The sequence below is a fragment of the Rhea americana genome, unplaced genomic scaffold (assembly GCF_003343005.1).
Source record: "Rhea americana isolate MKP2758 unplaced genomic scaffold, rheAme1 scaffold_68, whole genome shotgun sequence".
Classification (NCBI taxonomy): domain Eukaryota; kingdom Metazoa; phylum Chordata; class Aves; order Rheiformes; family Rheidae; genus Rhea; species Rhea americana.
The window spans coordinates 3,729,133-3,749,000 of record NW_028186845.1 but is presented as its reverse complement, the minus strand read 5'-3'; the positions used below and the strand labels follow the sequence as shown (position 1 = coordinate 3,749,000).

Sequence of the window (19,868 nt, the reverse complement as noted above, 5' to 3'; positions counted from 1 at the left end):
AGCAGAGAGAAGGGTCAAACCAACTAGCTTCTTTGCAGGGTATTTTACTTTAATCTTTACTAGAGCTTTCCCATAGACTAGATTTGAGCCTTTAACTGCTCTTATTTTATTTTATGTGTGAATTGTATAACATTGTTTATTGCTGTCATGATTATGTTAATTATTAAAATTATGCTATCTGTTCTATTGTGTGCTTTGTTTACTCTTTTAGTGTTTGTGTGACTATATAGGCTGGGTTATTTGGTTAGTCAAGTCACTATTTGATTTGCTAGTTTTCTTAACCTATAGGAACCTTTGTGTGCTTTTAAAAACAGTTTTTGCATGTTTTTGTTGTTTTAACTGGGTTGTAATGTCTGAAAACTGGTTTTAGCTGAATCAAAATGCAGCCAAGACAAGCTCTTTCTGACCAAGTTGCATCTGTTTGTCCAGTCACTGAGACTGACCTGCTGAAATCTGTGCCCTGCGTGTACTGTGCAACCAGACTCTGAGAGATGGCAGAGGACAGTAAAAGCAAAGGTGGCACAACTCCACGAAGCTTTGCTAAATCCAATACTGTTTGCTGTTGATGTTCGCGCAGCTTGAACCAGTGTGCAAGCCCAGGTCTCTGTGGTTATTTGACCGTGCCAGAGAGAGTTGCTGTTTTCCTGGCTGAGGCTGTTTTTTGCCTGGACTGTACTGTGTTTCTTTGGCCAAGAACAACTTTTTCATTTTATTTGGGAGGTGTAATGGGTAAAAAAGATAGCATTGTTTATCTCCTAGGCGTCCCTCATTTGTGTTGCCAGAATGAAGTGTCACTCAAAGTAGACTGTGCACAACTGATTCCTGACTTGTATGTTGCCCAGTAAAGCATGTAATTAATCATGGTAACATTTGACATCTCACAAATGTATTCGGGTAAGCTCATACCTCTTAGACTATGAGAAGTATGTTTTTGACTTGGGCAATTTTGCTACATTACCTTTTTTTTGTTTTGTTTTTTGGGTTTTTTTTGCATGTAGTCTATGTGGCTACCTCCTTTGTTAGGAGCTTGGGATTTTTTATTTTATTTTTTTAGCACCAGAGTTCATGTTCTAAAGCACAGGATGGAAGCTGGAGTTAATTATGGTTATCCCATCCTGCCACATTTCATATGAAAATGCTCTTGGACTGAGAGCTTGCATTAGTAAGTTCTCTTTGAATGCTTACCCCAGTTACATTTTCATTTAGCAGAAATAGCAAAAGTAACAAGGATAATGCATTAAAGTACAATAAAAACACAATATTTTGGATTAGAACAGTTAACTGTAATGCCTGGCCTTTGAAGCATGTTGTGGATACTGGCTTGAGATTCCTGGCATGTCTGCAATGTACTGATTCTTCTCTGGGTCTGTTTTAGGAGAATGTGTTTATTGGTCAATCCAAAATCTACAGCTACCTGAATACTAACAAATCTTCTGGTGCTCGCCCTCCACTTCAAGAGGAGAACTCTGTCATGTATCACGAGGTGAAATGTCAGGGCAAAACACTAAACGAAACCTACAGAAAAGGAGATGGTAAGATTGATCTTTGCACTGTTTGCTTGCCTCATGAAACGTGCTTTGTTCCTCCAGTTTGAAATCGAGAAGGCAGCCAAAGAGGCCAGAGAGTTCCTGTTGACCACTTGCTTTCCTAATCCCACAGCTCTATCAACAGATTGGGACTCCACAAAGATGAGGGTGTCTGCATCCTCTACAAGTTCATGTCACCGTTGTCTGGTTTACCAGGCAATTTTTCCTATTTTTTTTGGTCTGGCTATGTTTGTCCTGTCTCTCTAGATACAAAATGCTAACACTTCCATATTCAACATGCCCTAAGCTACCTGAAATTCCATTACTGTTCCACTTTTTCACATCACCATTTGACCATTTAGCTAATCTTTTGTCTGCTCTATTAGTTAAAACTGGTTCATCTTACAATTTGAATACTTTATACCAATTTGTATTAAGGAAATGCCAAATCATTTGGCATTTTAGTATTTGTGTGACTATATAGGCTAGGCTATTTGATTAGTCAAGTCACTATTTGATTTGCTAGTTTTCTTAACCTATAGGAATGTTAGTATGAATGAAGTAAAGGTGGAAGGAGAAGCAATTCTTAGGTTTTTTTAAAGGTTGAAATAAAGAGGAGAAAGAGCACAAACTGTGGATGCTGACTGCTAGGTTTCACAGGTGCTTTGTTGTAGTGACTAGAAATGGGAATGTTCCGTATGTTGATGGAAGAATTGCTGGTTTGTGTTTTTAAGTGCAGCTGTTAATTACCTTGGTAATTTTATCATTTTGATGCAAATACTTCTAGTATGCCAATATATTAATTCCTGCTCAGCATTGGCAGTGCCAGATTTTTCTGGGAATTTGGGGGCTTTCACCCCCCCCTATTTTGACAAGAAAGTGAAGATGATTTTAGCTAGTTACACAGTGCAGCTGTGGCCTTGTAGCTGTGAGTCCTGCAGTGAGGCCGAAGCATCCATCTCCGGACGTGGGATTGTTAAACCTAGTAACTTGTTTTATGTACAATTTTTACTTAGCTTTAATCCATCAATCTGCCTCTCACTCTGTCAGCTGAGAAGGAGGATGTTAACAGGTCAAAGTAGGATATGCCTAACCTAAGAAAATGTGATATGTGTGGGGTAAACTTTCTGTTTCTTGTTAGTGCCTGCCCCTTTGCTTCTGTGAATCTTTCCCCCATGTGGTATGGGCTGCTTGCAAGAACATCTACAGCTACTGATCATAGCAATGCAGGACGCAAACAGACTTGCAGTCTCTTTCAGTGCAGCATGTTGATTCATTTATGGCAACTTGATGATTTAATATGCAAGTCTGCTTAGTGGCAGACTGCAGTTATCTCCGGCACTGTATTGAAAGTGATCCATGTTCTGATTTGGAAAACTTCAGCAGCAAACCTAACATGACAAAATACTTGTGCTCTGTTGTATTCTTTCCCTTCTTTGTTCACTCCTCTCATCATACTTGGTGTTTGTAGAAATAGCTAGTCAAAAGTCCAATAACAGACTATTTGGGTACTAGTAGAAAGAAACTGCATCATTCCCTTCCTCTTTCTCCTGTTTGACAGAACTAGAAACGTGGACTAGAAACCACTGGAATTCATTTAAAGCACTCTGATATAGATGATCATAAGTTCAGAGCCTTACTTTATTTTCCTGTCACCAGAAAAAAAGAAAGGTGGCAATATAATTGAAGGTGCTATGAAACCGGATGACCAGAAAGATAAAGAAAGTGGATGCAATTCAGTGCCCTCTTCTGATCAAAGACAAGAAACTGCAGAAACTCAAAATACACCTCTGCCTTCAGAGTGTGCTGATGAGGCCAATGCAAAGCCAGCTCAGAAAAAGATGGTTAAAGCAAAACGTGGACCAAGAAGAAAGTAAGTGAATTCTGGAACTGTAAGTCTTTCTGCTTTGTGCTCTCTTGTATCAGGAGGCTTTGATCTGCAATTTGCCCTCAGGGGCTACAATCAGACCTGTAATTAACCTTGTTTTGTTGCCTTTTTTAAATAAAGGATGATGATGGGGGAAACAAATTTTTAAATAAGACTTTTCTATTTTTTCAAGAATAGTACGTATAAAAATATGAAATAGCACCCAAAGTGTATAGGTCTACTATCTATATCCATCCAAAGTATCTATCCTATTGCAGGGGACTTATTTTTCTTGTAAGCAAGATTAGTGTGTTTTACCTCAAACAAAATACTTACCAATTGCCTATAGAAAAGGAAATTAATGAGGCATTAAGGCCTATTTTTCTGTGGACAAATTGGAATGCGCCTTGTCGGAAACAAGGTATTAGATCAGTTACAACTGGTGGCTTCCTGGCTGAACTGATACTTTTTCTTCATGATTAATGTAACATAACATTATTGAATTCGTTGTTAAGCAGCTTTCATGGTCTAACTTTTAGAGGGCTTTCTGGCAAAGCACACAGTACGTCAGACTTGAAATGTAATCTTCAATGGGTTTCCAGTGGCATCTCTTTTTTTTTTTTTTTTTTTCCTGGTTAAAGGATTAGTGGTGGAATAATGGAAATAGCATGTTGAGGGAAAGGAGATACAGATTTTTGGCTTGGAATTAAGAATACTGATAAGAAACACTGATTCATACTGACCAACTTTCAAAATACTAAGTGGAAAGTTTCTTGCAAGTATCTCAAAGACAGGTGTAATTTCAGAAGCAGCCTGAAATATGCATATTCTATATCTTTCTTATCTCTCAGAACACAAGGAAGAACACAAAATCGAAAAGTGACAGATTACTACCCAGTTAGAAGAAGCTCCAGGAAGAGCAAATCTGAGTTGCAGGTAGTGCTCCTTGTTAAAATTGCATGATGTACCATGTGGCTGGTCAGTTGAATGCTTGAGAAAGTGTTACTATCTGTTAATGGTTTCCACTGGCAAAAAGCAAATAGCAAGTGTGCACTAGAAGTATTGTTAAGATAAGAGTATTCTTAGAATATTGAAATTAACATCCAAGTCTTTTAGGATGGAATCCTGCTACTTATACATCTCTAGGAAGAAATCTGCCTCTTTACCATTCAGTTTTGCTAGAAATACAGGATGGCTTGGAAAAATAAGTGTCAATAGATTCCCCCTTAGTTATGAAATAAACGCACAACAATACTGTGGCTTTATTTTTATCCTGTTTCTTCTGCAGACTGAGGAAAGGAAGAAAATAGATGAACTAATTACAAGTGGGAAAGAAGAAGGAATGAAGGTAACTGCAATACTGACCTAAGTAGCCTTATAGTATTTACACAGTCTCTTACTGTTAATCTTTTTAAACAGAAAGTGGAAGCACTCAGTCTTGCAGCTGCTGCAGTTCCTTGATACTAAGATGAAAGTGCAGCAAAAATTGGAGCATACTTTCTCTTTCCATGTTGGATGGCACACTTTCTCTTTTCACTCTGACAAACGTGTGTTCTTATAAATATTGAGGGGGCTTATAGTCTTTACACCACACAAAGTACTTGATTCCTTTAGTATCTAATGTCTTGAGTTAGCTTGCAAAAATACTGTTAAATATGGAAGTCTTGTTTGGTGTGTGTGTGTATATGGCAACACCAGTGTATGTGTGTATATGTTTCACTGACTGCCTTGTAACAAATGCTATTAGTGTGTTTACAGTCCCTGCAGATTGTTTGTTAGTGCACTGCACAAATAGTGTGCTGATTCTCCTCGCAGTGTTAGTAAATGCTAGTTATTGGGACCAACTACTTACTCTCTGGGATACTCTGACCACCCCTTTTGGAATTTAGAGCAGAAATAGTGCCTGAAAAAGCAAAAGGCTGTGATTCTTAAAGTGGTGGCGTGTAGTTACAAAGCTAGTCCTAGCACAATGACAGGAGAACTTTCTTGAGTGGAAGAGTGGCCCAGTTTACTCGGATAGGCAGGAGTAGTAGACCATGCTGGTCTGGTGGGAGGCAAATACTGTTTCTGTAATCAATTCTTCTGTTCCTCTAACTGCATACTAATTGTGACAGTGCTCTTGATGAAAAAATTTACTTCCTCGGTTAAGAGGTGGCTGCTAGTTTAAAAATACTGATTAACTCTTGAGTGTATATGCTTTTTTGATGTAATTCTTTATTCTTTTATTAGAAAACTTTGTATAAAAACACTTGCTATCAAGATACCTGGTGACTTGTAGATTTGCATCCCAAATTCATCCTGTATTTCTTTCCCAATGCTGTGCATTGTGCTGCTACAGCTTTGTCAACAACACACTTAAATATCATGCCATAACGTTTTTTTTTAACCATGAGTCTGACACATACTCATTTTCCAGTAAATGTCATATTTGAAGTCATGTGAATAGTTTCTGCTTTCCTAACTGATTTTCTTGTCACCTCAACAGATCGATTACATTGATGGCAAAGGGAGAGGGGTAATCGCTACTAAACACTTTAATCGAGGAGAATTTGTAGTTGAATATCATGGAGATCTTATAGAGATCACTGATGCTAAAAAACGAGAAGCTGTGTATGCTCAAGACCCATCCACAGGCTGCTATATGTACTATTTTCAGTACCTCAGCAAAACATACTGGTAAGCTTTTCCTGCCTTAAGCAAAACATACTGGCAAGCTCTTCTTGCCTTAACTTTTAAAGGGAGATCTCCCTCCTTCTCTAGTATCTGACATCCACCCAATGTGCATGCTTTACCTCTCTGTTTGCTGCTTAGTTTGCCCGAAAATCCAGTTCTTCTGTTATTACTCAAACAATCTTCCTCCCTGTGTCATGATAGTTACTGTATACTGGAGCATGGGTCGCTTAGTCTGTGTATTAATTACCTGGAAGAGCCAAATATTCCAAGCATCTGACATGCAGTCAAGATGCCCTAGTGATAGCTGCCGTAACAGTTCTTTGTGCAACAAGAGGCACTAGAGTACATGCAGCTCTGCTTTGTGATTCAGGTTTCTGGAAGCTGGGCAAGTATTATTTTCGCATTCTCAGCCTTGTGTGGGAGTAAAGGCTCTTTTGCTAGTTATGTATCCTTTTGCTTGCTTACTCAGTGGATAGCATACCTTAGATGCAAGTTTCTTCAAGGATATTTAAGATGTTGAGCCCTTCTGGTGTTCTACATCTGGATTTGCTATTCCTCATGAACAATCACGAGCTTTTTGGAAGCAAGAGCATAGTCCACAGCATTCAGTTTTCTGGGGTTAGTGCTAACCCATAAGTCTCCCAGAATTGTTTTAGTTGTTAGCCTTACGTTGCCATTGTGCGTGCTGCCTATTTGGGCATATGAATATTCCATAATGTTCTCTTTCCTTCATTTTTCAAGCCTTGCATGGACTTCCAATTCTTGATGTGATTTGCACTTTGTTTTTTGTCTGCAAATGTGACTTGTGCGTGGTATGTAGCAATCCTGCATTTTGTTCTTGTTCTTTCAGTGTCGATGCTACAAAAGAAACTAATCGTCTGGGAAGACTGATTAATCACAGCAAATGTGGCAATTGTCAAACAAAGCTTCATGACATTGATGGTGTACCTCATCTCATACTGATAGCTTCCCGAGACATTAAAGCAGGTGAAGAACTGTTGTACGATTATGGAGACAGGAGCAAAGCTTCCATTGAAGCTCATCCATGGCTGAAACACTAATTCATCACTTTCTTTTGTTTCGACTGAGTGCTCTACAGAGAGTCAATGGATTTATTTTTTTTTCCTATCCTTACCTCGCTCAGCTTAGTGGACTGCTTTATGGTGTTTTGAGCTCCTTAAAATCTTTTTGCTTTGCAGTATTTAAGTATCTATTGCAGGTTTGCAGGCAGGCTTGAATAATTGATCTTAGATTGCCAACATTTTTGTATTGTGAAAGGAAACTCTCCCTAAAGCACGAACATTTTTGCATGGAGTAACCAGTACCACCTGGGCATGCAGTCAAAGACTTGCACAGATTGAAACTCAATCACTTGGGTTGTATTTCTGCTTTTGCAATGAAAACTCATGCTCCACTTTATGAGGAGATGAACTTGGCGTTAGCTTTATGACAGCAGATGTACTTTTGTACTCTGACTCTTACATCCAATGGCTTGACTACTTGTCAGACTTCCTTTTGAAACCTAGTGCTGACAGGCTTCTCTGAGATGGATGCTATTGTTTCTGTCATTCCCAAATAATTTGCCATAGGGATCTAATTTTTCCAGAGTTGTATCTCATGTTGGCCACGGAACTTCAAATGCACTGGCCCTGAGGAGAATGGATGGTCAGACTGGCTGCTTTCTTCAGAGAAATTAAATGTGGATGGATTTTGATAAACTGGGTTGATGCTGATTAGAAATGTGAAGATAAAATCTAGTCATTACAGTGAGAATCAATTTTTGACATTACTTATTTTCTGAAGTTTGAGATGGTACCTTTTTATAGGTGATGGCTGATTCTTGGAGGTGTCTCCTAGAGGGTTTTAAAGAAGCAAAAGAAAAAGCTCTCTCCAAAAAAATTATTACCTCCCTGTGTTAATTAGCCGCATCAGAAGCTATTTATTTACTGTGAATGCTTGAAGTAGAGCATAGTGGTTCCAAAACTAGGAGTCATCTTCATGTGCAACTTCAAACTGTAATGATGGAGTTTATGCAGTGAAGAAAGTAGATTCCTTATTGCCTGGTCCTGTAGGTCTGTCCAGCATGATCTGGTCCCACTGTCTGAAATGAGAGTTGAGTGCTTAGCATCTTGCAGGAGATGATTTTAACATTACTATTGGAGAACCAAATCTGTGATATGGGCGGGCAATACAATGGAAGTCCTTTATGTTAAAGATGAATTCTTACCAGTTGGAATTTTTGCCAAGGCAGGCTTGGCATGTATGTAGATGAAGATGGCTGTGAGCCATCAGCCACGCTTGCTGCTGGAAAATGTCAGCAAGGGATGTGTGGCTCTGTTAATGTTTTCTGCTTCTCATGTCTTGAAGGCTGCTGCTGTTCCAGTTAATGCCCTATAGGACAATCTTACATGCTTGCCTATGTGATAGGTCAGATAGCAGCAACATCCTGGTTGTATGCTCCAGCAGCAAGAGAGGTGGTTTAGTGATGTATTTTTAAAATGAAAAACTTGAAGACAATGTCTCTGTAAAATAAAGAATATATTTATTATTGATGAAGTGGCTGCTATAGTACCTCTCTCCATTGCAGATCATTAGCATTTTGAAAGCAAGCTGTGAAAATCATTAGGCATTAAACACTTAGTATTATTTACCATTTAACCCAAGGCAGGCTCAGCAGAGAAAGCCTGTGTGTTTCCACTGTTTCTGAAGAATTAACTGGACACCTGTTGTGTTGCATGTACTGAGTTACAGGTAAGCTTTTCTTTGGCTGACTTACTTGAGTTGGCACTGATTTACCTCTGGTCTCAGTAACAGACCCTATAGCAGTGTACAGTATTCGGTTCCACTAGAGTGCTTCCCTAAAGTCAAAATTGGAATCAAAATGCTTCTTTTTGTTCTTTATTTATTTGTTTCCTATCAGGTCAAATAGCTTAAAACCTCTGTTTTTCACCAATGCTTTTGTAAAAAAGAAAGAGTGGGAGGATCTCTCCTGATTTTCATTAAAAAAAAAAAAAAAAAAAAAACTCTGAAAAGCTTAACTGGTAATCAAATAGCACTTCATCAGAAAATGGTAATAAAGCTGATGTTGCACTGAGTATGTATCTTTTACTTTTCTAGAAGTTGCTGTATATATAACAAAACACATTTCACAGAAACCTAGTTTTCATTTTTATACCTGTGCCTTATAGGAAGGATTATTTTTCTAGCAAGATGTAAAGCCCCTAGGAGGAAAAGATGCCTTTGGGCTGGGGGCTAAGCTGCCTCCATCAGGCTGGTGTGGCTTTGCCAGAGGCAGCAGGGTTGGTCTAAGAGGGCTGTTGCCTCTTCTGTTGTAGCTAGAGCCAAGGAATTTGCTCCTTTTTTGAAGGAGAAGCTATGCAGCTCACTTGACACTGGAGTGGATGCAGCTTTGATAGTTCTGAGAAAAAGAATAATCCAAAAAGGTTTTAAAGTATGTAGGAGAGCATTCCAACAAGAACTGAGAGCTAGCAGTTGATTTATATTAAAAAAAAAAAATGCAGTGGTAAATTGAAAATAATTGTAGCATTCATTATAATCTTCAGCTATTCCCAAAGGGTAGCTTAGAGCTACACTGCAATCTTCTATGCCTCTTGGACAAACTGGTTCTCTGACACAGCTGTTTAGTCTGTGCAATTTGTTAGCTGAAGTTGTACCATTAAGATCTAATAGAGTGATTAGTGTGCTTTTAGGCATACGATGGTCACCCTCTCTTCAAAGCATCTTGGAAAATGTGTCTCCAGATAACTCTAGCCTCCTATTCTGAATGGTTTAAGAACATGTGTAAACTTTTTTCAGCTTGCAGATGTGTCCCAACAGCTGCAGATGCATGAGTGTTTGCTTTTCACACGTTATCGCTGATACTGAAACACTGTAAATTCCTCCCCTCCTTCCCCGCTCTAAAATACTTGTGGCCAAGGCTTACTAATATTTTGAAGATGGCAAACTTATGGTAGCAGTTCTGTGCAGTGGCTGTGTCAACTGTAACCTTAGCTAGGTTGGACATATTTGATGCCTTGCTAATGTGCAGTTGCTAGCAAATTCTCTCTGAAATGAGGCTGTAGTTCTACCTTCTGCAGCGCCATATTCACATTTGCATTGCACAGCTGAGCATTGATGTGTGTGGTGTCCTACATTCTTCCTGCTGCTAGCATGAGAGGGAATCAAAAGATTTCAGGGGCTGCTTTAATTTCTGAAGAGAGTAAGGTCAAAGTCTTGATTCCTGTCATTGCTTTTCTTTGTCTGTTCAAATGTTTATGCTCTTGAAATTAATTTCTGCTTTTCTAGATATGAAACCTAGTTAGTATTTTTCAGGCTTATCTCTTCTGCTTCTGTTTGCCCTATTTACTTCCACTAGCGATAAAATCTCACTATCCAGGCTAATACATAGCTTGTATCACTTAATGGGAAAAACAAAACAGAACTTGTGGAAAAGTGAAACTCTTATCTATCAAGGAACAGTTTTAGCTGTCAAAGGTGAAGCATCTGTTGCATCTGCTCCAGTTAGAAAGTGACTGAACATGTCTGAAATGACATCAGCTCTTGATGTGAGCAGAGCAGGGTGCAGCAGCTTTGTCTTCCCTTGCTGTGTGTTCCTGGCATCTTTCAGCCTGACCCAAAGGGCCACCCTGTGTGTGAGTTCAGTTGTCACAATCTAGTCACATCTTTCTTTAAGGGAGTGACAAGGTCTGCTTCCTGCTGCCTGTGTATTGCCCATCTAAAGTGGAGAGAGACATGGAACAAGAACCAACTCCGGGACTTTCTTGAAATGATGCTGTTAGCGTAAGGGAGAGAATTGCTTTCCGCATAAGATCACTGGGGCACACGACTGGAACAGGTTCTCCTTTCTAATGCCTTTCTTTATGAACGCACTTATGAATGACATATCCCTTAAAAATGAAGTATTTTTATCTTGTGAAATCACTTAGGCTGAGTATTTTGATAAGTGGACAGGATAAATGTGTGGTAGTACATACGCTCTTTTAAATAAGAATAAAAAAAATTGTATAAATCTTTATTCTCTCCATGGGGGAATGTCTAGCAGGAATCTAACAAATGGAAGAAGTATGATCGTCATAAAACAGTTTCTGAAAAAGAAAAGTAGAATCTATTCTGAAAAAATATACAAAAACAATATTCATGAGACTGCTTATTCTCTGTAGTAAGAGTGATGCCTCCAATGCTTGACTTCTCTCAGCTCCTTTAGACGCTTTAAACAGTGCCATTTCTGAGCAGAAGTGGTTAAGTTCTCACTCATGTTCATTTTCCATGTTTGAAAGAGAACCTGTGGGGGGAGGGAAGGGGGAAGAAAGGAAACAATGGTTACAAATGGAAGAGCAAGGACCATGCAGTGAGATTACCCTGTCAACATGTTCTGCTATTTTTGGGAACCTAAAGGACACAGTCTGAGCTTGTGGGCACTGCATACAGCTGCTTGCATACAATGTAAACAAACCTCCAGGGACAGCTGGCATGTTCCCACAGCAGAGAGTCCTAATGTGCTAACAACAAAGGCATCAGTCTCATTTAGTTTTGTTCTAAAATGGTAATTCTTCCTGGAAAAAAAAATGAAGCCCTGCTTGTCTGGGTGGAGGTTGCTCTCCTGAAGAGGTTTTTTTTTTTTTTTTTTTTTTTTTTTTTTTAAGCAATGGATTTCTCCATCAGGCTTGAATCTTACAGAGAGGGAGAGAGGGAGAAACGGTATCTAGCCAACTAGACCAAAGTTCAGAATTTGTCCTTGCATTCACTAAGTGTGAAACATGCTCTTTTCCCATATTCTGCTAGGAGAGAGGCAGAGATACTTACAGTCGTTTGATGATCGTCTTGTCTTCGCTGTCCTTACTGGTGCCAGGGCTGTTGCCACTGGATTCTGTTTCCAGTTTCTCAGTTTGGTCCCTTCTCTGTGAGATGATCCCGCTAGTAAAAGAAGTGGATTTATTTTGCATAGGTCTGTGCATAGCATGGCATTGCTGTCTACATTAAACCCTTCACCAGGCTGCTTGTGATGCAGGCCAGTGGGTGTTCACAGAACCTCTGTCAGGAGGAAAGCCAAGCTACAAGGAGACACCTTAAAAATGCTACAAAGGAGGGCACTTCAAAATGAGGGGAATGTACAGTGCAGCTAGAGCAGTTAGAGCTCTTTGAATTCAGATTCTAATTCAGGGAAGATCTTGAGTTCCTGTTTCTATTCTGAAGTCAGCTGGGTGAAGTCAGTGTGCTTTTCTGTAGTTTAGTATTTGTTAGGAGATGGCCTGGCCTAGTGCTTGTAAATGAACATGTCTGAAACATTGAACAGTTATTATTTTCCTTGTACAAGATAATTTTGCTTATGCTGTGCTTTAATGAGAACACTAAGAAAATAAGCTGACTTCTCTACAAAGGTAGAACACTAAGTCACAACACAAATGAAAGTATAATTCTATATTGAGTTTGTACAAAAGTCTGAAGGTATCAGTAAAGGACAGAAATAAATGGTGAAGTTCTGTTTGTAGGGATCTATGGTACCTTCAGCACAGCCATGGAGGCTCATACTACACAACTGAGAACAGATGGGACATTCCCAAGCCCCATGCAAGGCAGGTGGCTCTTCCTCTTTCCATCCAAAAAAGAAAGGCTTTGCTGAGCTGTAGATTTTCTTAGGCTACTTCGGTGCTGCTATACTCTCTAAGACTGTAACAGCTACTTTAGTCAAAGGCTTCAGTTTCACTGAAGGATGCTTCCTCTGCTTGGAATTGGGTTAGATTTCACCAGCTTGCATATTACACTGTATTTTCACAGCATGCCAATTTACTGTCCTAACCTGACCTCATTTATCTTAACAGCTGAATAGATCAACGCTTCTAACTGCTGTGGCTGAGGGCTGAAAGTAGCTAAGCAACATTGTTTGGGACCCTGAAAACAAAAATGTGGGCAAATACCTAGAAACTGGTGAGACAGCTGGCATCATGGGATGATTTAGGGGCAGATTCTCCTCTGAGAAAAACAATACTGAGCTGTTTGGCTGACACTGCAGATTTCTAATATCTGCACCCTATTTTTACTCAAAAATCCTGATTAAAAAAAAAGTAAACCCCAAACATCAATCAGTCTCACCGAACTATTCTTTGTAAGAATGCCAAATATCTTATGCTACGTACCACTTATTTTGGATATACACAAGTACGCAAGACATTTTAGAACACAGTGTTCCTATTATCCGCTTCGCCTGCATGACTGCTCTTCATGTCTGTACAATCTAATTGAGGTTTTATGTGCATGTTTAAAGGGAAGGGGGTTTTGGTTAACCCTGTCAACACTGTATGAGGAAATTACCACACAGAATTGCTTGAACTGAAAGGCAGCCGTGACACAGTCTAGGTACAGAGTTCTGTGACTTAACTCATTCACTCACAAATTAAAAATATTCATGTTGTTAATTTTTAACTTGGCCTGTAATAAGCTGTGCAACACAGCTGGTTAATCAAAGGCAAGAAGCCATTCCAATGGCAGTATAGCAAAGGCTATACTTTATAGCTGAGCTAGGGAAGTAGGTGCTTTGTTGTGTTGTGAGAAGTCCTGCTGAGCAGGCAGTTTGTAAACTGATTTCTTGGCTTCAACTTTAACTTCATGCCTTAATCTGACTATTACAGACAAGGCGAAGGTCAGACTTACTGTGTGCAAGAAGTTGTTGCGGAGATATCTCTAATCTATCTCATGTGATCAGGAATGTTGTGCTTAGAATAAGAAGTAATTTCTTGCCCCAAAAAGCTTAGAGTATAACCAGAGGGTGGGAGTGAGAACGGAGCCTGGGAGATGAAGCAATCTGTAGCAAGAGCAAGACCCTGCCTGCATCCTATCCTTTGGATCAAATTGATTCTCCTAAGCTGCTCTCTTCTAAAAAGATCCTTCCCTGAAAGGCCTTTTTCCCCACGATTCAAGTACCTTGCACAACTTTCTGTTGGCAGTCTTGCTTTTTTAAAAAAAACAAACAAACCCCAGCTCTCATCCTGAATGATGGTGAAAGGGTTTAATATTCTTTCTAAATCAATGTCTTATGTACTCTAGAGGCAAAGGAACAGTAGATAAACTAGCATATGTTCATCTATACAACACCAAGTTGGAGGAGGAAGTAGATTTTGACTAGAGCTGAGATGGAAATCCCCATGCTCTTTGGTATGTGGCTAGGCTTTTCACAATAGTATGTGTGCAACTGTTGTGATTGCACCGGTGAATGTATATGCATGAGAACCCAGCTTGCATGTGGAGTCATAGTAACTGTACTTACGCTTTCCCTGAATTGTTAGGCTTTTCTCCCTCCCAGAACGAGGGAGTTTAGTTTTAAAACTATGTTGCATAGAGCCCTCATCGTTCCCCATTTTTCTTTGTGCCTTTTTACGCTCTTGGAAGCACAAATATCTCTTCTCATAAGTCTCAACAATCCCTAGTCCAATCTAGGTGCTCAAACAGGCAATACTCCCATCTGATAAGCTCACCAGACAAGAAGTAAATGTTGTAAATTGTTCTTTGCTGACTTCAAGATATACCTCTTATAGCACTGTAGCTCCTCTTGCACCACAAGAAGTTGAGCTTTCAGCTGGTTACGCTCTTGCAGCACTTCTCGCAGCTCCTGTAATGTGAACCGGGGGCGATTTGGATCTGTGAGGTCTATTACCATTTTGTCTGGCCCAAGGCTGAGCTGTAAAATAAAATGGGGGTCATGATCTTGTAACTTGTCGAAAGAGACTATCCGTACAGTAAAAACTATCAATGCTGTAACTGTATAGTAATTGTTATGAAAAGTGTGAGTTCATCACAATCTTAATTTTTCAAGCAGTTAACTATAACAATTATAATTTTCCATTATAGTTTTATAAGATATAAAGATGATTTTTTTTTGTATATTAGTGTATGCATTTCCCAGCCAAGAACAGGGCCCAGTCATGACAGACTCCAACCACATCTAAAAACAAAGTCTCCGTCCCAAACAGTTTGCAGTCTAGCTTTACAAAGAAACTGCTATTAACTGCTTTTCTGGTGATGAGAGAGAGGCTGAGTAATCTGCCTAACAACGCCGCAAGCATCTGTAGCGGAGCACGCTGGCACCCGAGTACTCCTTTCCTAATTTAAGGCCTCTGCGGTAACATCTTTCTCAGTCACGCGCATCGGCCTTCCCGGCAAAGCAGCAAAGTTTGAGTGCGTCTTTACGTGAGCAAAGCGACGCACCTGCGCGCCTGCACCCCGCGGAGCAGCCGCGTGCGCGGGTTCCTCTGAGCACGGCACGTTGCCGCGCTACAAGCGTGTTCAGGCCGCTGCGGCAGAACAGGAGCGAGCGCAGGCACGAAACGGCTGCAACTTGTCACAACCCTGCAGGCTTCTGCTGGGCAAACGGGCTCAGGACCTTCTTCGGGGACGGGAAGCAAAGTTTCGCGGGGACTTTGCGGGGAAAGCGTCCTCCGAGCGCCGCGGCGCGGGCCGGGCCGGCCCGGGGGAGCCGCGCCGGGGGCCCCGACCCACCTGCTGGCCGCTGCCCCGCGGCCCCGGGTTCCGCAGCGCCTCCACCTCCTGCCTCAGGCTGTCCCGCTCGGCGCGCAGCCGCTCCTCGGCCGCGCCGCCGCCGCTCACCAGCGCCTCCAGCATCTCCAGCACCCGCACGATCCTGAACTGCAGCCGCGCCACGGCGGCGGGCACGGCGCGGCCGCCGCCCAGCTGCAGCAGGTCCCTGCCCACCACGGAGGAGATGTCGTAGACATCCCCGGCCGTCAGCTGGAAGGGGCTCTTGGCCAGCGCGCTCTCCGGGCCGCCTTCCTCCTCCTCCTCCTCCTCCTCCTCCCGGCGGCGCTGCATGCCCGGCGAGGCCCGGCGCCAGCTCCCTTCCCGCGGCGGCCGGGGCGGCGCCGGCGGCGGGGCCTGCGGGCGGCTCGGCCCCCCCGGCGTTTCCATGGGGAAGGCCGCGGCGAGGCGGCATGTCCGGCCCTGCCCGCTTCCCGGAGGGAGGGGGCGGCTCGGCCGGCGGGACGGGCAGCCCGCCGCCCGCGGCGCCACGGAGCCGCGCGGGGAGGGGGGTGGGGGGGCACTAACGGTAACGGCCTCCGCGCGCTCCCGCCACCGGCCCCTCGGCCCGGCCGGGCGGCGCCGGGCCAGGCCGCGCGCGAACGGGACGTAAATGTATCTGCGTTTCCCCAGCGGCACTTTCGGCCGCGCCCGCGCCTGCAGCGGGAGTCGAGCCGCGTCGCGTCACGTCGCGTCGCGTCACCCTGCGCCTGAGCGAGCGGAGGGCAGAAGGGGCTAAAGCGAGCGTCTGCCGGGCCCTCGCTGTCCCTGCCGGGCCGTGACGAATCGTCTTCCGCCAACGCGGCGCGAGCCGCCGTGCCCGCGCCGGTCGCGCCGCCGGAGGTGAGCGGGGTCCCGTCAGCGGCGGGGCTGCCAGGAGGGGGGGGAGGGTTTAGGAGGCGCCGCGGGGCCGCCGTGAGGCCGGGGGGGGGGGTTAAGAGGTGCCGTGGGGCCGCCCTGAGGCGGGGTGAGGGGCCCGCAGTCGGCTCCGCCAGGCCCCGAGCCCGGGGCGCTGCCTGGGCTCTCTCCCCGACGTGGCTGCGCCCCGGAGGCGAAGTGCCGCCCCCGGCGGGCAGCGTCCCCCCCCCCCCCCCCCCCCCCCCCCCCCCCCCCCCCCCCCCCCCCCCCCCCCCCCCGCGTGGAGCCGACCACCCTCCCGGGACGCCCGGTTGGGCACAGCGGCTCTCAGCACCGCTGTGCCGCTGCTTGGCCTTGCTGCAGGGGGTAAGCGCTGAGCTCTGGCAGGAGCGGTGCGCGACACCGTGCCTCAGGAAGAGGACTCTGCTGAGCGTGGCCTGCAGCCTGAGTTTACCAGCAATCCGCAACAGGGTGTGCAAGGAAAGGCCTAAAGCCTCTTCCACGTGTCTAGGTTACTGGCTTGTAGCAGACCTTGGGCAGAACCTGAGGGTCTGAGAGCACAGTGTCCTTAAGCAGAGTGCAGGCCGCAAGCAGCGGGCGCAGGGATTACAGAAGCACGGAGTTGCACAGAGTGGTTGATGTGGGAAAGGACCTCTGGAGATCATCTAGTCCACCCCGCCTCCTCAAGCAGGGTCACCTAGAACACGGTGCACAGGATTATATTCAGGTGGGTTTTGAGTATCTCCAGAGAAGAAGATTCCACAACCTCTCTGGGCAACGTATAATACTGGTGACTTGCCTAAAATGCCAGTTTACTGAAGTTTATCAAGCTACTTGAGATTCTTGTATGAAGAGCAGAGGTGCTAGAAGTGCTTCTTGTGCTGCTTGCTTTTCTTTCTAGAAAGGCAGCAGTAACCTGTTTGTGATGCATGTGCTTCTTCACTAGAAAATGAATGACTGGGCCCCCATAGCCAAAGAGTATGACCCCCTCAAAGCCGGGAGCATTGATGGCACGGATGAAGAGCCCCACGACCGTGCCATATGGAGGGCTATGCTGGCACGGTATGTACCCAACAAGGGAGTTACAGGAGATCCTCACCTCACCCTGTTTGTAGCAAGGCTGAATCTCCAAACAACAGAAGAGAAGCTGAAGGAAGTTTTTTCCCGATACGGAGATATAAGAAAGATCCGGCTGGTTAGAGACTTGGTTACAGGATTTTCCAAGGGTTATGCGTTTATTGAGTACAAAGAGGAGCGTGCTCTGTTGAAGGCCCACAGGGATGCCAACAGGCTGGTTATTGACCAACATGAAATCTTTGTGGACTTTGAATTGGAAAGAACTCTCAAAGGGTGGATTCCTCGGAGGCTTGGAGGTGGTTTTGGAGGCAAAAAAGAATCTGGCCAGCTACGATTTGGAGGACGGGACAGACCTTTCCGAAAGCCCATCAATTTGCCAACCATGAAAAATGATTTCTATGGAGAGGGATCAGGAGAGAAAAGAAACTGGTCTCGTGAAGGAACAAGGGACTGGAGAACAAGGGATCGAGACCATGAAAGGAGCAGAGACAAGAGATGGCCAGAAAGGGAGCGGTCATGGGCTTGGGGTGAAAGTGAGAGAGAGAGGGACTCCAAAGAGGACAGGAGCAGAGGGAGAGAGAGGAAGGACAGAGACAGGAAAGACAGAGATAGAGACCGGAGCAGGGAAAGAGATACCAAGAAACAAAGAGATGATGATAAGCATCGATAGGTGAAGGTGCCTTCTCTGTAATTATGGGAAATTTGGGTATGGTGTCTACTGCCATCTTTCTCTCAAATAGCATGAACCAAGTCTTGCTGCTCCAACAACTGGCACATTTTGGTCCAGGCTGGGACTGACTTCTGCTGTCACAGTAAATTAACTGGTATGGAGGGGGTGGGATGCAGCAGGCTTCCAGCCTCAGTCTCTGGATAAAGCTGGCATACATCCTTCTGGAGATCATGGATGGGATTAAGTTGTAGAGGTTGTCTTCACCTTTGGGCCATGACTTGCATTCACTGAGAAGCAGCTGCAATGTTACTGTCCTGTGCCTGTGACTATAATCTGCTATAAGCTTTGTAGTTTTGTTTCTAATACAGTTAAGATACTTGGTTTTGAGTTTTTCTTCAGAGAAATTAAACATTTCTGTTAATATTCTGAACCAGCGAATGCTATAATTAGTGCACAGTGTGTACTGGCACTCAGTGAAATTGAGTACACACCTCATTTGATACCCGACTGGCTGCTGGGAGTAGGGTTCATGAGTGCGCTCCGTCCTTAATTGTGCGCCAGATATCCACACTCTTTTTGCAGAACAAATGACCTCTATGAAGTCACTTGTTGAAGAAATAGCAAGGAAATAGCAAGGATAGGAACAAACTAAGCTTCTTATAAATGTGGCCCATAACAAAAGCTGATGGGAAGTGACTTACTTTTCTGAAGACAGTGGAACAGGTGAGATCCTTAGTAATACTATATCCTTGTGAGGTGTTGAGGTGTGAGAGGGAAGCATGTAATAAGAAAGGTACTTTTATATTTCACAGGAGAGTACTATTCCCTTTTATTAGTGGAATGCATACTACAGAGTAGTAAACAGGTCAGAAAACTCCTAACTTCCTGATCAATAGATGCTGTAACGCTGGACAATCACTGAAGGAAGGCATTTGGGGGGGTCTTTCTGTACTTTGTTTTTAAACGTCTGCAGTAGTAAAACCCTCGTGGGGTGACTCCAGAGCATTTTAAATTGTATTTTTGCCAGCCTTTGAAAGGCATTTCACACTCTTCACATTCTAGTCTACATCTCTCTGTGGTACTTGCATCCCTTATTTTAAGGTCTGTTCAGTTCCTAGCATAAATAAAGTGCTCTGGACTTGCCTACTTGCTATTTAGCTGCTTGCAGCAGTGAGGGACCTTTCCTCTACCTAAGAACTACTGTGGTGGATCGAATTTAATCTTGTCCTTCTTGTTTTTTTTTTTTTTTTATTATTTTTTTTTCTCTCTCTCTCTCCCAGAAAGATCATTTGGGCCTAGAGAGAAGATAGGAGTGTCATGCTGCTGCTCTCTGTTGTTTAAGGATTTGTTTGTGTGGTGAAAGCCTACCGGAAGATGACAATGTCTTTTCCGCTGTAGGGACTGAGCTGTGTAATTCAAGCTCTTCTTAAATGGGTAGAAACCACAAGAGAAGTGATTCATATATTTTCTTTTAGATACAACTTTTTTTTTCTTTTTATATGCTTCTATCCTAAACATTGCCAAGTTTGAAGCCCTATTTCCATGAAGAGCTGTGTGAGCTTTTTTCAGTGGAGAAGACAGACCCCTAAACTGCGTTCCCAACATTAGACAGCAATAGGAGGACACAAAGAACGCAAATCTTCAGAAATAC

General features: G+C 43.4%; 3 protein-coding genes across 6 annotated transcripts in view; 2 read left to right on the top strand and 1 right to left on the bottom strand.

Annotated features, from left to right (window-relative positions):
* KMT5A (lysine methyltransferase 5A) overlaps positions 1–8,622 on the top strand; it is a 13,334-nt gene extending 4,712 nt beyond the window's left edge. For 2 of the 3 annotated variants that reach the window (XM_085321162.1, XM_085321161.1), the window contains 6 exons: positions 1,376–1,532; positions 3,186–3,399; positions 4,245–4,329; positions 4,682–4,741; positions 5,879–6,069; positions 6,917–8,622. In XM_085321162.1, the coding sequence (XP_085177288.1) occupies positions 1,472–1,532; positions 3,186–3,399; positions 4,245–4,329; positions 4,682–4,741; positions 5,879–6,069; positions 6,917–7,127 (822 nt within the window). In that variant the 5' untranslated portion in view covers positions 1,376–1,471 and the 3' untranslated portion in view covers positions 7,128–8,622. Of the gene's footprint in view, positions 1–523; positions 895–1,375; positions 1,533–3,185; positions 3,400–4,244; positions 4,330–4,681; positions 4,742–5,878; positions 6,070–6,916 lie in introns of those variants that run through there. The other variant, XM_085321163.1, reaches the window with a different exon arrangement.
* A 2,455-nt stretch (positions 8,623–11,077) lies between these two features.
* On the bottom strand, positions 11,078–16,095 carry RILPL2 (Rab interacting lysosomal protein like 2). The gene is made up of 4 exons (XM_085321169.1): positions 15,577–16,095; positions 14,607–14,758; positions 11,890–12,000; positions 11,078–11,368 (listed from the first exon to the last, which is right to left on the bottom strand). The coding sequence occupies exons 1-4, from the start codon at positions 16,000–16,002 to the stop codon at positions 11,344–11,346; spliced, it is 714 nt and encodes a 237-aa protein (XP_085177295.1). The 5' UTR covers positions 16,003–16,095; the 3' UTR covers positions 11,078–11,343.
* A 23-nt stretch (positions 16,096–16,118) lies between these two features.
* On the top strand, positions 16,119–18,596 carry SNRNP35 (small nuclear ribonucleoprotein U11/U12 subunit 35). Of its 2 annotated transcripts, none has more exons than XM_085321167.1 (2): positions 16,119–16,455; positions 17,417–18,596. In XM_085321167.1, the coding sequence occupies exon 2, from the start codon at positions 17,420–17,422 to the stop codon at positions 18,215–18,217; it is 798 nt and encodes a 265-aa protein (XP_085177293.1). In that variant the 5' UTR covers positions 16,119–16,455; positions 17,417–17,419; the 3' UTR covers positions 18,218–18,596. The 2 variants fall into 2 exon arrangements, with proteins under 2 accessions (XP_085177293.1, XP_085177294.1); XM_085321168.1 differs by lacking the exon at positions 16,119–16,455 and adding an exon at positions 16,536–17,197.
* The last annotated feature ends 1,272 nt before the right edge of the window (positions 18,597–19,868 follow it).